The following is a 21180-nucleotide window of genomic DNA, read 5'->3' as shown; positions in this document are numbered from 1 at the left end:
ACCCCCTTCTTCCTAAGACAAACGGGACCGCCCGCACCCCAGCGCCTCACCTCAAACAGCGGACCGATCCTGTTCTTCTCCAGGTAAGCCTGGATCCGGGATTGCTGATGCGAGGCCATGGAGAGACCGAAGGGCCACGGAGATAGCGGGAGAGAGTGCGGCCGTGCGCCTCTGCCGGGGGACACCCCTGCTTTCCGCTGGACCGGGGCCGGGCCGGGAGCTCGGGAGCCTTGGCTCCCCCGGAGCGGTGAGCTGGGGCTCCGGGCGCGGGCGTGGGCTGCAGCCGCGGGAGCAGCGAGCGCGTGGGGCGCCGAGAGCCGGAAGCTGGGGCGCGGCGCCGCCAACTCACACAACTCGGAAGCGAGGCGGGCACTCATTCACCGCGTTCTCCTCCTCCTCCCCAAGCCCGCAGCTCTCCGCAGCGCCGCCCCGGGGGACCTGGAGCGGAGGCTCCCGCTTCCTTTCTCCTCCGGGCGGCGGCGGCGGGAATCAGGGGGCGGGCGGCAAGCTGGGAGGCGCGGCTCTGCTTAAAGCACGCGCCCGGGGGCGCCCTCGGGCGGACCCGGGCTGCGGGGCTCGAACCCGCGGGGAGCGCGCGTGTGCTTTCGTGTCCGCGCCCGCCCGCGGCGTCGTTCTGGCCCAAGTGAAGGGAACACCTGCCCGGGCTGCTCCCGGGTCTCGGCTCGCCCTGCCCGCCGCTCCCTAGCGACAGCGCCGCTCGGAAAGCCAATGGTGGAGATGCTTCTTTCAAAGTGCACGTAAATCTGGCGCTTGTTGGCTACTCTTTGGCAGCTGCAAAGGCATTCGGAGAGGGGTCGTCCCCACCGCTCCTTCCGAGCCTCTCCTCGCACCTCCACCAGCTCAGGGTCCAAGGTGGATAGAGTTGTGAGAAGGAGCGTGGGTGTGAGGGTGTACCACGAACATGAAGTAGCCGTCCATCAGGCCGTCTGGCTTAGCTTAGAGCAGGTCAATGGGCTGAGAATCCCGCTGAAAACTCCCAAAGTACAGACACCCAAAGGTTGGGAGCAAACCTTCAGGTTTTGACAGGAGGAAAGCAATGAAAGCAAGCTAGCCCCTCCTTCCAGTTTGGCTTCCTAATCCTCATGTGGATTACCACCCACATATAATTATGGCTATATATCTATAGCTATATCTCCAATACTACAGGATTGCACTCAACGATGTTTCCTCTAGATGCTTCCTATGTGCTCAGTCGCTCAGTGGTGTCTGACTCTTTGCGACCTTTTGGACTGTAGTTGGCCAGGTTCCTCTGTCCATTGGACTTTTCAAGCAAGAATACTGAGCTCCTTTGCTGAGCTCCTCAAATTTAGCCAATAACTTTATTATGCAGGGGTTTCTAAGGGAAGATCTCCAGGCAGCAGAGGTTCCTTCATAAGTTCTTTTTCTTGTGGAAAAAAGAAAACTCAACGAAGCCTCCAAAGCCGACTTCTCTGTCTCCTAACCATGATGTGCTGCCAAAATAATAAGATTTATTTTAGAAAACATGGTTTAAAATGAAGGGAATAGTTATCCTAAAGTAGACTGCAAGAGTATAGATTTCCTTGTCTTTTGCCAGCCACGATGTTCTGGGTTTCTGATATTCATAATATCTTTATTGGTGTCAGTGGTTTTTCATCTGTACATTTTAAAATTTTTGTATTAATTAATTTTTTTAAGATAGTTTCTATATGGACCATTTTTAAAGTCTTTATTGAACCTGTTACAATATTGCTTCTGTTTTATGTTTTTGCTTTTTGGATTCCAGGCATGTGTGGTCTTAGTTCCCCAACCAGGGATCAAACCCACACCCTCTGCATTGGAAGGGGAAGTCTTAACCACTGGACCACCAGGAAAGTCCCTTATCTGTATTTTAAAGGAACTACTTAAGTAGAAACATACACTAGTAAGGAATGGAATATCCCAGAAAGTATTGTTAATTCTATTTCAAAATTCAGATAAGAAACCTGCCAGAATACCTAAGAGCATAACCATCATTGATAACCTGAAATAGACATGATTTGCATTGGAAAGATGCCCAAGTTAATACTTTTACAGTCAGACTCAGGTGATCTGCTCAGGGAGAGCTAAACTGAATAGCAGTGAGATGCCAGGGTTATCACATGTTCTCCACTGACGATCAAAGGCCTACTTACTTACATATTTATTAGCATGTTCAGGAGAAATTAAATATATAGAGTGAATATCAGCATTTTATTCAGTATTAGGTATAGTATACAGACATCTATGACTCAGCTAAAAAGTCAGGCATTTTCAACACCACATAGTACCGGAGAATCAGAATGGTACCTTTTTTAAAGAGACATGAGGAAAATGCTTCTTTAAATCAGACTATTAACCTACTTAATAAGTCTTCACCATGCTCAGAGTACTGCATCCAGAGCCTTGAATGGAAAAGACAGTTTTTCTGGCAAAATACTTAAGCAGTAAAGGGAAGATGATGAAGATATATATAGTATTTATGTGTATATGTATATTAAAACACTAGACATCCCCAAATTATATTTTTTTTAATTCATGAAATATTTCAGAAGTTTTTCAAGGCCTTAAATACCATCTCTTCCACAAGGCACTTGGTTCTTTCCGCTTATCCCCAAACTTCATTACTAAAATAAATATTCATTGCACAACCTCTCCTTGGCAGACATTACATTAGAAATGAGAATTCAAAGGTGATGGGCCTTGTCTTTTTCTCAGTTGTTCAGTCTTTTTGAGACAATTGGTATATACAAGGATAATGACATTATAATGTATTGTGCCAACATATGCATTATACATAAAATATGTATTTATATACATAAAATGCATAAAACATAGATACATACAATATGCTGTGTGAGTACTAAAGAATGAAAAAATTACCTGTGCCTACATCATCAAGGAATGCTCTGTAAAGAAGATTGCATTTGAGTAAAGTGTCAAAGGAACAATAAAATTTTAAAGTTTTCTAGATAGGATTGGTGAAGTGAGAATGAAGATGAAATTTCAAACTTTGGCATTAAAAAAAAAAATTGCTGTGATTGCGACTCCACACTCCCAATGCAGGGGACAGGGTACCAGTTCAATCCCCGGGTAACTAAGATCCCACGTGTGATAGAGCCAAGAAAACAAAAACAAAAAAAATAGCGTGAGCAAAGGCACACAGGCATAAAGCACGCTGGTGGTTAGAGAAACATAGGGTGGATATGGAGGAAGATTGGCATGTGTGGTTAAAAATGTAAGCAGAGTTCAGCTGACTAAAGGTCTTACTTCCTAAGAAATACAGACTTGCATTTCCTGAGTGATGAGACAAGACTGAACAGTTTTGAAGACAGGACTGTTATACTCGGGGAAAAGTTTTAAAAAGATTCCTTTGGTTACAACATGTGTGATAGATTGAAGAAGAATAATATGGGAAGAGTAAAACTAATTTAGAATCTGTAAACAAAACTAATCCAAACCTAATTTAAGGTATGGAATCCATAAACGAATCATGAGGGCAAGCCTTTGGACCAGGGATAAAAGCATGGGGAGGATGGAAAACATTCAAGGAACGTTGAAAGACTGATTTGTTGATTACCTTTATTTAGGATGAAATTAGAAGAGGGAATCAAAGATGACCCTCTAATTTCTGCAATAAAGCTAAAAGGATTATAATTTGCTTAAGTCACCCAATGAATAATTGATAGGGCCAGGTTTTGATTCGGTATTTTCAAACTCCAAAGCTAAAGCTACTTCCATTTTTTACCCTGAATCCTGAACATTAGTCAAGAATTTCATTTCCAAAGATCAGCATCCCTTGGTAGCAAGGGCTATATCTCCAGACCTGGCACATAGTAGGCACTCAATAAATAGCAGTTAAATGAATGAATTAAATTTTAGTAAATAAAATCAGTCCAGCTATGTTCTTTTAGGCTAAACTGTGCCTCTAACAAAGGGCATTTATATTCTGTCTTCTTCTATTTAATTAATTGCATGTGTATCTTTAGTCTCTCTTTTAAATTACAAACTCTTTAAAATCATGAACTGTATCTTAATATTTCTCTGTGCTTTATAGCATGTAACATTGTATATTTTCATACAATATGTTTTTCATAAATATATCTTTAATTAAATTCTGTACATTTTGAGAATTTATTTCATTTAGTCGCTTTAAGATTGGCTGAAAGTAATCACTGTCAAAAAGTAACCACTGTCCTGCATTGAATTTCTTTTGCAAACATAACATAGTACCTTTATGATCTTTTCCCTTTTTTTGGCTTGAGTACAGCACGAAAAGGCCATTTTTGATGAGACTGTCTTGACCTCATTGTGCTACAAAAGTGCTTATCAGCATAATTTACAAATATACAGAGTCCAATTTATAGAATGTTCTAAAAGCCCTCGTCCCTCGTCTAACTCCACTCTGCATAGCTCCCGAAACAAATGATTTCTGATTAGAGACAAGAGAACAATGGTGAAGGCCAGTAGGCCTAATTAGGAAGTATAAACAATGTAATCCCCTGAAATTAATTAAATATTGAAATAAGAAGACAGAGAAGTTCTATACCAATACCAGTACATTGAATTTAGGCTGCTAGCCTGAAGCATGCTTGCCCCCTTCCTGTATCTTGCTCACCTTGCCACTTTAAAACAAACTCAGACAACTGTTTTTCCAAAGAACTCAGTGTATCATGCAGGATTTTAATTTTTGAGTAATTAACTGGAGAGGCAGCATCAGAGACTGAAATGAAAGAGATTCTGGAAGAGATAAAGCAGAGACCTGGAGACATGAATATAGTCCTGAATGAGGAACTTTCCAAATGTCCTTTGATTTCAAAGTCAGAATTGTTAGAAAATGACTGATAATTACGGCTTAAACCACATGAAACTATTACATAATGGGATATTCCATAGATGGAAACTTTCAAAAAACACATTTCGGGAAACAATTCTAAAGATGCCTGGGTATATTTTGATGCTAATGCATCAAAATAGTATCAATTCACATAGTCCCATATACTTTCAGTTATAAAGACTGATTTCAACATACTGTTAGGTTTTTAATTAGCCTAAGGACCCATATCTGTGTTAGTATGTGTGAAGGATCATTTAGGTCTCCCTTGAATTTGATTCTCTCTTTAATATCACCTCAGAAAAATGTAGAGAGTGTTTTCTTGTTTGCTCTTAGTTGGTGGTTCAAATGCAGCTGAAAGCAGGGGTGAGGGGCGGCATTATTTGAGAATCTATCAGCAACATCACTGAGAACGCTGACCTTGGAGTTCTAGCTCAGAATAGAACCTAGGTTTTGCCATTTATTACCTGTGTGATGTCAAGCAAGTTACTTAACCTCTCTATTCACAGCATCCTCACGTATAAACCAAAGATAAACAGTACCTAGTTCATCAGTTTATTATTAGTATTTCATGAACTAATATAGGAAGCATTAATATGAAGCCAGGTACACAGCAAAGATTCAATAAAAGGTAGTGCTAATATTGTTATTGTCATCATGTCATCATCATTATCGCCACTAGCATTATCAAATCCCTAAGACATGGACTTGCAAAATTCACATAAGCTGTATTAAACCAGTTATCTGAAGAATTCCTAAGTAGAAAGAATGTCTTGCAAATCAAAGCCGTAAGGCAGGATATGAAAGTCTCTTAACTAAAGAAAATAAGAAAAGTACTTCTAAATTCAAAAAGAGAGCTGTAAAAAAATAATAAAGAGAGTTATAAGGTGAAATGGCAACCCACTCCAGTATTCGTGCCTGGGAAATCCCATGGACAGAGAAGCCTGGCGAGCTACCGTCCAAAGAATCAGACACAACTTAGCAACTAAACAACAACAAAGGTGAGTATAGAGTGTAATATAAAGTTATCTACTCAATCGGATTACTCTACATAAGAAATCACTTATAAGGAATGAAAGGTTTCCACATGAAGCCTGGTAAAAGGAGAACCAAGAGAAACATTTTGGTAATTATCCACACCTATCGAGCAGGACAAAAAGCCACAGGACCCAGCACAAATGAAACATTAAGAGAGGGTCATTAAGAGAGGGTGGTCACAGAGAGCTAGTTTTCTTCATTTCTGCCTGAAGTGCTTCTCAGAATGAATTCAAATGATGAGCACACATACAGTATGGCTTATGTACCAGGTAATGTTATAAGCACTTTCTACACTGCACTAGTCATCTCATCCTCCAAACAACATCCTGAAGTAGTTACCACTATTATCCCCTTTTATTCAGATGAGGCAACTGAGACAGACAGAGGATAAGCAACTTGCCCAGGGTCCCAGCTAGTTAGTAGCAAAGTCCATATTTGAGCTGAGGTAGTATCTTAAACATCAATTTAAGATATTCATTTTAAGATATATTGTCTCCCAAAGCTCTGACCACTTGTGTCATTTCCTTTGTATTGAATTTGTTTGGACCAGGAGGTATCTTGATGGCTGCTTTGACCTCACTGCTATGTTTATATGAGGAAGGAGGTAACCAGGGCGGCAGATCCCCATGTAATTTCTGGTCCCATACTAAATGAAAACTTTGGCAAACTGGCTTATATGTGTCTCTTGAGAGTTCACATAATGCTAATCAGTCACACTGACACTGATTGAACTGATAATATTGACTCACTGGACCTCCTAAACTGAGAACCCAAATGATACTGGCAGCTTGTGAAATCCTGCCATCCAGCCTTCTCAGGGAACATCTCTATCGCTTTAATTTCCATATTTAAATATTCTCAGGTAATATTTCTATCTCTTTAATTTCCCCATTTAGCTTTTAATATGTGGCATGTTTACAAGCAATCACCATCTAAAATGCTTTGTTTCAATAACTTTTTATATATTTGCATTACATCATGAATCATGGAAAGGAAATCTACAGATATCAAACTGCAGATATCTTTGATATATTCAATAAACTTTAACCCTGACATGCTTTCTGCTTATAATTTCCAAAATGATAATTTCCAAAATGATTTCCAAATGTTTTCTCATCATAGTAAGTGAGAGCCTTTGTTAAGAAACATAGCTTAAACAATGAAAACTGCTACAGAATACTGTAACATGATGCTGAATTTATTGAAACAGAGGAGGAATAAGAGCAGACTGAGCAAGTAAAAGATGACTTAGAAAGGAAAACAGTTCTACTTGGTGTACACCCTGGGGAGCCAGGCACTCTGCCTAGGACTGGATGTGCTATTGCTCCAATCTAGCTATCAAGGAATAAGTAACATGGGACCTATTTCTCAAGCACACATCCCTGTAAATGCCAACTAATGCTCAGCCATAATGCGGCACATCACAACTACCCCAGCACTAAAGGCTAAAGGTACATTTTAGCAGGATTAGTGGACCCACCATTGCCTAGGGGGAATTTAAATTTAAAAGAAAAGAGTATGATAGCTCTCTGCAAAAACACTCTGCAAGCCATGGTAGCCAAAGCATCAGCAACTTTTCTCCTTCCCAAGCAAATATTGGTCCATTTCCTATGGAAAATACCCACCCCACCTCCAGCCCTCTGGTGGTTTTAGTCCTGAGAGTCAGAGATGTCTCTTTTGTGAGGTCTAAGTTTTTTTGCTAAGTTCCATATATGTGAGAGACTCACAATGAGTTATTGTATATCTACCATGAAATATTTCTGATGAGGTAATGAAGAATAGCAGCTAAACTTACTTTGTCTGGGAGGATTAGAAAGCCAAAAGTTAAATGAACAAGTGAATGAATTCATGGATGGGTGGACAGATGGAAGAACGGAGGAAGGAAAGAATGAATTAATTAAATGCTGATAATTTATTAGGTAATCATGTGTATGTGTCTGTGTTAGTCGCTCCTTAATGCCCAACTCTTTGCAGCCCCATGGACTGCAGCCTCCAGGCTCCTCTGTCCATGGGATTCTCTAGGCAAGAATACTGGAGTGGGTAGCCATTTCCTTCTCCAGGGGATATTCTCGATCCAGGTATGGAACCCAGGTCTCCTGAATTGCAGGCAGATTCTTTACCATCTAAGTCACAAAGGAAGCCCAGGTAACTGTGTTGCATATCTAATAATCAGGTCCTCAGTCATTTATGTCTGAATCCTCCTTTTCATGAATAATAAAGTTCATTGATTTTGTTCAATACACAATTCTTCTAAATATTTATGAAGTATTTAAACATAGCATTCCAATAAGATGACAGGATTGAGTTGCCTTTGTGTGTTTTACTTGAGTCTCTGCTCTTCAATTTGCCATTTCTTAACTTTTCTTCTTTTCATTTTTAAAGGAGAATTTTTCATCTTGAGGCTTGAGCCTGAAACAGAAGTACAGAATTGTTGATCAGTAAAAACCAATTGACTAGAATTGACGACAAATGTTTTCTGCAACATCTGTCTTCCAACATGTATTTTAAGATCCTTTTGTCTGTAAATGCTTGCCCCTTACAGTCATATACCTAGGCGTATTGTAGTATCAAATTTCTAACACTGAACCCAAGATTTCATTTATTTTAGGATGGCCATTCCTTACTCTCAGCATATACTGACTCATATGATCTGTTTTACCAAAAACATTATCCAAAAAACTCATTTATTTATTCCTTTTCACTTCATTATCTTTAATAAAGTGGCATTATGTAAAAACTTGCCTTAAAAAAGCAATGACACTAAGGCTATTTTGGAATTTAAACTGGGAACAAAGAAATATGGTTAACCTTTTACATTTCCTAATATTTAATTTCAAAATAGTCTCCCTCCAGTGAAAAATTAAAATTAGGCACTCACAGACTAGCACCTTAGGAAATAAAAAAATGCAAGACTGAATTTTTCGAGTATGTGTCTTGTCTGCTTCTAAGCAAAAATAAATGGTCTCTGTATTTGTTCAGTATTTTAGCTGCTTGCCACAGTTTAAGTGTCCACTGACATTTCTATCTCCCTCAGAGTGTAACTTTCTCAAAGGTAGTTAACCTGGCTTTTGTGTCAAATTTGAGATTGAATTATTGGTCAGCTGTACACACAGCTACAATTTTGTGGCCACGATTACTCTTTTCTTTTTGCCCTGCCATGCGAGTCATGCTAGACCTTAGTTCCTGACCAGGAATCCAACCCATGCCCCTGGAAGTGGAAGAGTGGCATCCTAACCGCTGGACTGCCAGAAAATCCCTCCCCCACTATTATCACTGCGTTTTACAGAGGACAGAACCACAGCCCAGAGCAGTTTAATAACATACCCAACTAGCTGGTGGGAAAAACAAAATCCGAATTCAAGCCTGTCTTATTTGGAAGCATGTGTTCTTTAATTTCATTACCCAAGAACAATTTCTGTTTTAATTGCTTTGATTACCCATCAACATTTCAATTGCTTCTCTCTCTCTTTTTTTTTTTTTAGGTAATGTTCTGACTTTCATTTGTTCTATTTGGAACAATATTCAATTATGCCATTGAATACACTTGTATTGCAACTGATCAATCTCATATTTTTAAGGAGTAGGAAGAGGTATATGCTTGTAATACTTCTTGCAATATTTTAATATAATTTTTTGGTAATTTCTCACTAACTGTAGAATAAAATAGGTAATATTGGAGAATGTTTAGAAGTATGGGCTCTAAAGTTAGACTTTGCATTGTTTACATTTTACAGTTTTCTGTATATTATGATGTTTGACATCTTTTCATTATTTTTTATTGGAAGTATAGGTGATTTACAATATTATATTTGTTTTAGGTGTACAACATAGTGATTCAGTATTTTTGCAGATTATATGGGATTATAAATTATTACAGGATAAGGGTAAATTCTCTGTGCTATACAGTACATTGTTATTTATTTATATATAGTAGTTTATATCTATTAATCCCATAGCCCTAATTTGTTCTCTCCACTTCCCTCTCCCCTTAGGTAACTACAAGTTTGTTCTCTAGACATGTGACTTTGTTTCTGTTTTGCATATACATTCATTTGTATTATTTTTTACCTTCCACATATAACTGACATCAAACAGGTTTTGTCTTTGATGTTTAATATCTTGAGAACTTTTCTGACTGCGGAGAGACGGTACTCCTCAGGCTAGCCAGTACTTAAAAGTACATTGTTAAAACAAGTAAAAGAAAATCTAAATAAAATGAACAATACCCTGTATTCATAGACTGTTAGGATGGCAATATTCACCATCTGATCTACAGATTCAACACAATTCCCATCAGAACTCCAACTGACTTATTTACAAAAATTGGCAAGCTCATCCTAAAATCATATGGAAATGTGAGAGATCCAGAATAACCAAAATGGTCTTGAAAAAGAGTGAAGTTGGAAGACTCACACTTTCTTATTTCAAAACTTACTAAAAAGCTATAACCAAAACAGTTTGGTACTGACATAAGAACAGACATACATATGAATGAAACCGAATCTAGAGTCCAGAAATAAAGCCTCACATTTATGTTGACTTGATTTTAGACAGAAGTGTCAAAGTAATTCAAAATCTTCATCAAATTGTGTTGATCAATATTTTCATCAATATTTCTATCAAATGGTGTTGAGGTAACTGAATATCCACATGCAAAGGAATGAAGTTGGACTTCTACCACACTACATTCAAAAACTAACTCAAAATGGATCTCAAACTTAAGATCTAACACTATAAAATTTTATGAAAAAACAAAGGTATATGTCTTGAGGATACTGGATTAATGCTTCCTTAGATAAGTCGTCAAAAGCACCCACACACACAAATAAATTGTATGTCATCAAAAACAAACACTTTTTTGATGCAAAGGTTACCATCAAGAAAGTTAAGACAAACCCAAAAAATGGGAGAAAATATTTTAAAATCATACATCTGATGACACATACCTAGAATGTATGATTAACTCTTACAATTCAGTAATAAAAATACCAAATATTCCAATTAAAAATGGACAAAGGAGCTGCACAGATATTTCTCCCAAGAATATATACAGATGGCCAATAAGTACATGAAGACATGCCTAATGCCGTTATTCATTAGGAAAATACAGATCAAAACCACAATGAGATACCACTTGATAAGGACGGCCATGGTACAGTTACAAAGATAAACAATAAGAAGTGTTGGCAAAGCTGTATAAAACTTGCAACCCTCACACATGACTGCTGTGTATGTAAAATGGTGCAGCCAATTTGAAAATAGTGTGGCAGGCCCTTAAAGGGTTAAATATAAAGTTATATTACCCAGCTATTCCACTCCTAGGTATAAACTTAGTTATGAAAACACATGACACCAAAGGAACTTATACATGAATGTTGTAGCAGCAATATTCAAGAAAGCAAAAAAAGTGAAAATAATCCAAATACTCAATGTTCATTACCAGATGAAAGATTAAATGAAATGTGATATGTGCATACAATGGGCTTCCCTGGTGGCTCAGTGGTAAAGAATCCGCCTGCCACTGCAGGAGACTCAGGAGATTTGGGCTCAATCCCTGGGTCAGGAAGATCCTCTGAAGGAGGAAATGGCAACCCACTCCAGTATTCTTGCCTGGGAGATCCCATGGACTGAGGAGCCTGGTAGGCTACAGACCATGGGATTGCAAGAGTCAGACACAACTGAGTAGTTGAGCACACACAGGCTCATATAATATCTTATATGCCCATATATTATCTTATGATTTGGTAATACAAAGGAATGCAATACTAATCCATGCTACAACATGGATGAACCTTGTGAAAGAAATCAGTTACAAAGCACTACATACTATGTGCTTCCACTGATATGAAATATCCAGATTAGGCAACTCTACAGGGACAGAAAGTAGATTAGTGGTCTCCTAGGGCTGGTGGGAAAGCAGGTGGCAGGTAATGGGGGAAAGAGCTTGGAGAAAGGAAGGCGCAGGCAGAAACAGGGTGGATGAATGATGAGTGACTGCTGATGGGATTTCTCTTAGGGGAGATAAAAATGTTCTAAAATTCATTGTGCTTATGGTTGCCCACTCTGTTGAATGTTCTAAAAAACATTCAGTCATACACTTTAAATTGGTGAACGGTTTTATGTGAATGTTGAATGTCTTTCAATAAAGATGTTTTTAAAGAATTAATAGTAATTGTTATATTGTATCCTGGGGTCTTCTTGGATTCTTGTTTTTGTTCGTTTAATTGTGTGTGATGGAAAAAAAGGTGATTATAAAGCACACACTCACAGTTATAAACAGATCCTTAAAACCATGCTTTATTTGGTGAGCAGCATGATGGGCTAAAACTGCAGGTTTAAAAACCAAAGGGAATAAAATGACTTTGTATTAAGTTTGAGAGTACAAGCGTCTGTGTGGATTCAGGAAAGAGGAGACACTTGGCCAGGCCAGAGAGAGGCAAAGAGGCAGTGTGGGGAGAAAGAATAATTACAGCTATATTGAGCTGCTTTGCTTTTTGATGCAATAGATGAGAATATGCATATATTCATTTAAGTAGAAAACATCCAGCAAAACCATGTCTTTCTCACTGGGCTCTGGGACCTGCTTTGAGAGTCTGTCTGGAGGGTAGCTGCCACCTCATCTGAAGTGCTGATGGAGCTTTCCTACTGGAGAAGGATAAGTAGAAGTCCATTTTGGTTTCTTTCCTTCTGGAGGTTAAGAATTACAATTTTTAGGGAGTTTCTTGGTGGTTTAGTGGCTAAGACTCCATGCTCCCAGTTCAGGCAACCTGGGTTCTATCTCTGGTCAGGGAACTAGATCCCACAAGCCACAGCTAAGAGTTTGCATGCCATAACTAAAGATCTCACACGCTGCAACAAAGACCAACACAGCCAAATAAATAACATATTAAAAAAAAGAATTACTATTTTTAAAATTCTGATGTTCTACCTTTCAGCATTTAGTCTTAATGCTGCAAATACTCTGCAACTTGTCTCTTTTTCACCAAAGTGAAGCTATTGAGAATTATCCCTGATGATACGTGTTTACAGGACATTGATTTTCACTGCTCTGTGTATTCCATGGTATGACTATAACATAATTCATTTATCCACTCTCCCATTCTAAGTTTTTACTGATGCAAACAATGTTACAATAAAATTCTTGTCCATGTCTGATTTTTTCCATAGCCTAGAATTTCTCCAGGGCATAAACCTAGGAAAGAAATTGCTTGGTCATAAGGATACACATATTTGAATTCATGGGACATGGTTACATTACTCTCTAAAGCGGCTGTATAAATTTATAGTCCTTCCCATAACTTTTGAGAGTCCCTTTCCCTGAATTCTCACTCATACCGCAGGGGTAATCCTATAAAAGGTGCGGGTCTCGGTTCCAAGTCTCCCTACATTGGTATTAAATTCAAGCCCCTGTATTAAGAGTGATAAATACCTCCAGGCAGTCAGTGTCAGCTCGCCAGTTCACTGTCCTGATTTTCAGTTTCTTCTTCATTTCTGGCCCAAGGCAATTTCCCTTTCTTAGCAGTTCAGCCATGCATTTATAAGGATGTTAGTTATAATTTATTGAGCAATCCTTGGTGTTTGTAGCTGGAGGGTTTTCAAGTTATCTGTACTGCCAGACCTTTAAATGCCTGACAGCATTTTCAGCACCTGAGCAATCTTTAAACACACCCTAGATGTTGGATACCATAAAGTAAGTAAGTGCAATCAAATTAGCCACTACAATGAGCTATTAAACTCTCTCTACATGTATTCATTAGTCACCATGCTGCCACATACAGGAACCTGCAGCTTATCTGAGGTTGAATCTCAACTAGTTTCTTACTAGCTGTGTGACCTTGGCAATGTACTTCACCTTTCTGAACTGCAATTTGTTCATCTATAGGACAAGGATGTAATCATAGCATCTGACTTGTATGGCTGGTATAAAAAAGTCAATCAGTTACTATTTATAAAAATACTTAGAACTGTATCTGATGTACAGTATGTGCTATGTAATTGTGTGATAAATGAAGGAATAAATATTAGACATTTATTTTTGTACTACCTCTGAATATTTAAAAAAAAATGATCTCCCCTAAAATTGCCAGCATGGACAATCTAATGTTGGCTGCATGATAGCACTACTTCTCAACTTTAATGATACTAATGATAAATGGATTTTACCTAGAAGCCTCTCTGTGCTCCAGAACACAAGAAAAATAATTGTTGCCCATTGTGGGCCAGCCAAGTGGTTGTACAGGTTGGGAGCAAGGATGTTAAATAGGCCCCTCAGCTTTTTTTAGGATTAAAGAGGCATTCTGAGCAAAAAAAAAAAAAAAAAAAAAAACTTCCAAAAGTTTTTTCTTTGTCTAGAGTAGTCACTTTTAGTGTATGAAGATGTTCAGAGTATGAGAAACGATGTCTCAGGATTTGACTCTGCACAGGAATGGAAAATTAGGACCAAGTCTGTATGACACACCTTTCATTCTGCTCTTATGTCATGTGTGGTCTTTATCCTCTGACCACCCTTTCCAGGCCATACACAAGTCACAGCATGTTTATTACACTTAGTAGTCACACCATACTCTGCTGTGCTCGGTCGTGCCCAACTCTTTGTGATCCCATGAACTGTAGCCAACTAAGTTCCTCTGTCCATGAGAGTTCTCAGGCAAGAATACTGAGTGGGTTGCCATTTCCTTCTCCAGAGGCTCTTCCCAACCCAGGGACTGAACCTGCATCTCCTGCATTGGCAGGAAGATTCTTTACCACTGAGGCACCAGTGAAGCCTACTATCATAATTTACATTAGATCCTCAGACTTTATCTTTCACCAACTTCTATTTGCCTCACACCCCTGACTCTGGCAACCACCTTTATATTTCTGTTTCTATGAGTTTGACTTTTTTTTTACATTCCATATATAGGTGACATCAAGCAGTATTTATCTTTAAGCAGTATTTATCTTTCTGTGTCTGACTTACTTCACTTAACATAATGCCCTTAAGGTCCATTCATGTTGTTGCAAACAGCAGAATTTCCTTCTTATTCATAATATATTAGTATCTTAGGGAGTACATATAAATTCGAAAAAATGTTTGCTAACAACTAGCCTACAAAGATCTCCATTTGCTTTCTCTGATTTCTTACTTACCTCCGTGAGATATATCTATAGTGATCTTTGTAACTTTCCAGAACTCCACTGACATTGCTTTGGTGGGCTTCCCCATGTGCTCAGCGGTGAAAGAATCTGCCTGCAGTGCAGGAGACATTCAGGAGACCCAGGTTTGATCCTTGAGTCAGAAAGATCCCTTGGAGAAGGAAATGGCAACCCACTGTAGTATCCTTGCCTAGGAAATCCCATGGACAGAGGAGCCTGGCGGGCTACAGTCCAGAGGGTCGCAGAAGATTCACACATGACTCAGCGACTAAACAACAACAGCAACAAAGTAGACAAAGACCTAATTAAACCTAAAATACATCTTTAAGTCCTTTCAAGAAACATAACTGTAAAAGATAGAATGTAGATCAGATAATAGCTAGAAAAAAAGGATGTAAGGTTAACGAAGACTTCATTTTTCAGGTAGAAGAGTTTATTTTTAATTCTTAAGAAAAGAATGTTTAAGATAAATAATTGCAAACATATATTTACACTAAATTAAACCATGCAAATTTAAATATATAAATAATTTTAAGGTAAATCACATTTTAGAAATGAGGAAGAGGTTGCTAAGCAGTCAACAGCAAATAAAAAACAAACAAAAAAAGTCATGGAGACAATAAATAAATATGAAGAACTATTGGAATCTCATTTTGACTCTACTGAAGGGTACACAAAGGAGAACAGCAGTAAATTACCTAGAAAATATGTTTTATGGGTAGAGCACAAAAAACATTAAATGTCAAGGTAAGAAATTCAGACTTTATTTTGTAGGTGATAAGGCAGAAGTGATGTTTTTGAGCTTGGGGTGACCTGCTTAAAGCTGTGTTTGATGGAAATCAATCCAGTAATGGCTTATGTCCATGACATATTTTGTTAACTCTATACAGAACACAATAAAGGAAGTTTTACATTCATTTCTTCTAGGTAAATTCAATATTCCCCCAAAATTTCTCTTATTTTTGTATTATTCATATTTCCAGTACTCTTGGTAAATTTCTTGGGTGTGGAGAGCTCTAGAAAACATCACTGAGTTTTCTTATACACCAAAAAATAAATACATAAATTCATTGGAAAATGTTCATTGCCTCACTAAAGTTTATACTCATAAATTTCTGGTTAATAAGTTTAATACTTCCATAGCCAGTTCCCAGGGAGAGAAATATTAAGATTCTTTTATTTTATAATAAGAATTTGAACTACAGGGATGAATTTTCTCAGCAAAGAGTCATTGGAGTTATAGCATTCTATAACATCACTATAAATTAAATTTTATTTTCTCATCTGTTTATCAGAAAGTCAAATAACTTTACATGACTTACAATAAATTGTTTAAAAAGCTGTCTTCTGATCTCTTTTTCACCTCTGACTGGTGTTTCCAAGAGAAAAGATGTTCAAGTCACTTTCTTCTGATATTTACTATTGTATTCCTAAATTATAATGCATATTATTGCTTTTTGATTTGAGGACTTCATTTTCTTCTGTACCCATTCCTCCATTCACCTAGTCATTTTTGGTTAATAATAATTCAATTTGATATTAATACAGTCATGTAATAATCACAGCTGAACCATGTAGTCATTGATGAAGGAAAAATTTCCTTGTATAACTTTTTGCTTCCCTGGCTTCAATCAATGCCTTATATATATATTTATATCTGATGTACCTTCCACTCATTTGTGTAGTGTAGGCAAGCTGAATTAAGGTTCCGAATGGAGCCCATCCTATTTCAAAATGACATATTTTTACAATGTATTAACAGAGCCAGTTGTCAATGGAAGATTGCAAATATCCCATTGAACAGCATCTTTGGGCAAGCCCCAGGATAGTTTGCATTCTTCTTTTTTATTTTTGTTTTTTTAGTCTGCATTATTTAATTTGGCTCTTGATCCCCAAAAAGAGATTATTGAGACTTGGGTTCCATCCCTGGGTTGGGAAGATCCCCTGGAGAAGGTAAAGGCTATCCACTCCAGTATTTGGGCCTGGAGAATTCCATGGACTAGTCCATGGGGTCGCGAAGAGTCAGACACAACTGAGCGACTTTCACTCACTCGCTCACACGCTGCTCTCATCACAGCCATTGAACTACTGTTTATTATTATGAACAGTATAATAACAGTGAGATCATTCAGTAGCCCTCTCTCCTGTTTCCGCCCCTCTTCCACACACTGGATCAACTATTGTATCAGGAGGGTATGGGGAACACAGCCTGAGCATCCACTGGCAAGAGAAGAGCTGAGAGCTGTAGATTCAAAATGTGTGATATTTCTTTGGTGGAGACTCCTCTCAATGCAAAACCCATGGAGATTTCATTATCATGAATATTCAAAAGAACTTTCATAGCAAAATCGATTATGTCAGGCTTCTACTTAAAATAATTTTTTTCTTTTTTTAAAAAAATTTATTTTTAAACACCAAAAACATTTTGTATTGGGGTATAGCCAATTAACAATGTTGTGATAGTTTCACATGAACAGTAAAGGGAACCAGCCATACACATAGATGTATCCATTCTCCCCCAGTCAGTCCTAAAGTAGACCAACCCTGAATATTCACTGGAAGGACTGATGCTGAAGCTGAAGCTCCAATTATTTTTGCCACCTGATGCGAAGAGCCTACTCACCGGAAAAGACCCTGATGCTGGTAAAGATTGAGGGCGGGACGAGAAGGGGATGACAGAGCATTAGATGCTTGAATGGTGTCACTGGCTCAATGGACATGAGTTTCAGCAAATTCCGGGAAATGGTGAAGTAGAGGGAAGCCTGACGTGCTGCAGTCCATGGGCTCACAAAGAGTCGGACACAACTGAGTGACGGAACAACAACATTCTCTGCCCAAACCTCCCTCCCATCCAGGCTGGCACATAACACTGAGCAGAGTTCCATGTGCTGTACAATAGGATTTCGTTGGTTATCCACTTTAAATATAGCAGTGTGCCCATGACCTTCCCAAACCTAAAATAATCTTGAACAAAATCTTTTGTTCAAGATTGAGGTAAAGCTATGTTTACTGAGCACTGAGGTAAAGCTATGTTTCCCTCCTCCCGTGTTGGATGGGAATCCAAACTTCAGCTGCTGAGAATCAATTTCTTCTTTTGAACTTCCATCAATCTCATATTTGCAAGGTGCCAAATCATCACCTTCTATTGTTGGCATCTCCTCTTTGATGGCTGGGTTTTCATACTAGTCTAAGATATGAATCTAAGGCATTGTTAGTGAATCAGTTTTTTAACATCTTTCTCAACTATAACTATCTTGTCTCCTCATCAATTATTGATCTTCCTTTTACTTGAATTCTGATTTATCTTTTTGCACTTTATTTCCCCTTGAAATAGGTGGCAACTTTCCCTACTTTCAAAAGGTCTGAGTGCAGGCATTTCCCAGTCAATATTTCAAAATGCTTTAGAATTTCCTTTTTTTAAAAAACCTTTGAACTGGATCTTTAAACTCCTGAACAACCACAAGTAAGTTATCAACTGATCTCAGACAACGAACCTGAGCAAGACTTTCCACTGAAATATCAAAATGCATCTTGTCTGGTCTTTGCTGATTTTGCATGATGACCTGAATTTCTCTCTCACCTAATCTGCCCCTGTTTGTTCAAAACCAGTCAGTACACTTCAGTTCAGTTCAGTTCAGACCCTCAGTCATGTCCGACTCTTTGCAACCCTATGAACTGCAGCACACCAGGCCTCCCTGTCCATTACCAACTCCCGGAGTTTACCCAAACTCATGTTCACTGAGTCAGTGATGCCATCCAGCTATCTCATCCTCTGTCATCCTCTTCATCTCCTGCCCCCAATCCCTCCCAGTATCAGGGTCTTTTCAAATGACTCAGCTCTTCACATGAGGTGGCCAAAGTATTGGAATTTCAGCTTCAACATCAGTCCTTCCAATGAACGCCCAGGACTGATCTCCTTTAGGATGGACTGGTTGGATTCCTTGCAGTCCAAGGGACTCTCAAGAGTCTTCTCCAACACCACAGTTCAAAAGCATCAATTCTTCTGCGCTCAGCTTTCTTTATAGTCCAACTCTCACATCCATACATGACTACTGGAAAAACCATAGCCTTGACTAGACGGACCTTTGTTGGCAAAGTAATGTCTCTGCTTTTGAATATGGTATCTAGCTTGGTTATAACTTTCCTTCCAAGGAGTAAGCGTCTTTTAATTCCATGGCTGAAATCACCATCTGCAGTGATTTTGGAGCCCAAAAATTAAAGTCAGCCACTGTTTTCACTGTTTCCCCATCTATTTACCATGAAGTGATGGAACCAGATGCCATGATCTTCGTTTTCTGAATGTTGAGCTTAAAGCCAACTTTTTCACTTTCCTCTTTCACTTTCATCAAGAGGCTCTTTAGTTCTTCTTCAATTTCTGCCATAAAGGTGGTGTCATCTGCATATCTGAAGTTATTGATATTTCTCCAAGCAATCTTGACTCCAACTTGTGCTTCTTACAGCCCAGCGTTTCTCATGATGTACTCTGCATATAAGTTAAATAAGCAGGGTAACAATATACAGCCTTGACATACTCTTTTTCCTATTTGGAACCAGTCTGTTGTTCCATGTCCAGTTCTAACTCTTGCTTCCTGACCTGCATACAGATTTCTCAAGACGCAGGTCAGGTGCTCTGGTATTCCCATCTCTTTCAGAATTTTCCACAGTTTATTGTGATCCACACAGTCAAAGGCTTTGGCATAGTCAATAAAGCAGAAATAGATGTTCTTTCTGGAACTCTCTTGCTTTTTCAATGATCCAGCAGATGTTGGCAATTTGATCTCTGGTTCCTCTGCCTTTTCTAAAGCCAGGTTGAACATGTGGAAGTTCATGGTTCATGTATTGAAGCCTGGCTTGGAGAATTTTGAGCATTGCTTTACCAGAGTATGCTGCTGCTGCTGCTAAGTCGCTTCAGTCGTGTCTGACTCTGTGCAACCCCATAGACGGCAGCCCACCAGGCTTCCCCGTCCCTGGGATTATCCAGGCAAGAACACTGGAGTGGGTTACCATTTCCTTCTCCAGTGCATGAAAGTGAAAAGTGAAAGTGAAGTGGCTCAGTCGTGTCTGACTCTAGTGACCCCATGGACTGCAGCCCACCAGGCTCCTCTGTCCACGGGATTTTCTAGGCAAAAGTACTGGAGTGATGTGCCATTGCCTTTTCCGACCAGAGTATGAGATGAATGCAATTATGCGGTAGTTCGAGCATTCTTTAGCATTTCCTTTTTTGGGGATTGGAATGAAAACTGACCTTTTCCTGTTCTGTGGCCACTGCTGAGTTTTCCAAATTTGCTGACATATTATGTGCAGCATTTTCACAACATTATCTTTTAGGATTTGAAATAGCTCCACTGGAATTCCATCACCTCCACTAGCTTTGTTCGTAGTGATGCTTCCTAAGGCCCACTTGACTTCACATTCCAGGATGTCTGGCTCTAGGTGAGTGATCACACCATTGTGATTATCTTGCTTATGAAGATCTTTTTTGTACAGTTCTTCTGTGTATTTTTGCTACCTCTTCTTAATATCTTCTGCTTCTGTTAGGTCCATATTTTCCTTTATTGAGCCCATTGTTGCATGAAATGTTCCCTTTGTATCTCTAAGTTTCTTGAAGAGATCTCTAGTCTTCCCCATTCTATTGTTTTCCTCTATTTCCTTGCACTGATCACTGAGGAAGGCTTTCTTATCTCTCCTTGCTATTGGCTCTGTGACTTGGAGAGACTCACACTCATTTCTGAAACCACTTTCTGTTGCTTGAATGCTGCTGCTAGTGCTGCTAAGTCACTTCAGTCATGTCTGACTCTGTGCAACCCCATAGATGGCAGCCCACCAGGCTCCCCCATCCCTCAGATTCTCCAGGCAAGAACACTGGAGTGGGTTGCCATTTGAATAGATCTCTGATTTTCATGAAAGTTCACATCCAAGAGTTGGTTTGTGGCTTTTTGAATGTCATACATATTGGCAATGCTTCTAAGATCCCTAGTATAGTCTTAGCCACCAGTACAGACCCCTCAGGCCCTGGCATTCCTGCAGGCCCAGGGTACCCAAATGCTATGCTTTCTCTTTTGTCTAAAGATGTTGACTAAAGCACTTGAGATTTTGAAAAAAAAATTTTAATCAAACTTTTGAAATATATAGCAAAACTGAGTTTTAGAGTAAAATGCCAATATATCCACCACAGA

General features: G+C 38.9%; 1 protein-coding gene and 1 pseudogene across 6 annotated transcripts in view; both read right to left on the bottom strand.

Moving 5' to 3' along the window:
• C14H8orf34 (chromosome 14 C8orf34 homolog) overlaps positions 1-651 on the bottom strand; it is a 354631-nt gene extending 353980 nt beyond the window's left edge. For 2 of the 6 annotated variants that reach the window (XM_055546195.1, XM_055546198.1), the window contains exon 1: positions 51-640. In XM_055546195.1, coding sequence (XP_055402170.1) covers positions 51-377 — 327 coding nt within the window. In that variant the 5' untranslated portion in view covers positions 378-640. Of the gene's footprint in view, positions 1-50 lie in introns of all 6 variants that reach the window. The other 4 variants (XM_055546199.1, XM_055546200.1, XM_055546197.1 and 1 more) reach the window with 4 other exon arrangements.
• LOC129626897 (tRNA (guanine(6)-N2)-methyltransferase THUMP3-like) lies at positions 528-20955 on the bottom strand (annotated as a pseudogene).
• Between the last annotated feature and the right edge of the window lie 225 nt (positions 20956-21180).

The sequence above is a fragment of the Bubalus kerabau genome, chromosome 14, assembly GCF_029407905.1.
Source record: "Bubalus kerabau isolate K-KA32 ecotype Philippines breed swamp buffalo chromosome 14, PCC_UOA_SB_1v2, whole genome shotgun sequence".
Classification (NCBI taxonomy): domain Eukaryota; kingdom Metazoa; phylum Chordata; class Mammalia; order Artiodactyla; family Bovidae; genus Bubalus; species Bubalus kerabau.
Note: the sequence above shows the minus strand (reverse complement) of the source record. Positions and strands in the feature narration are given on the sequence as shown.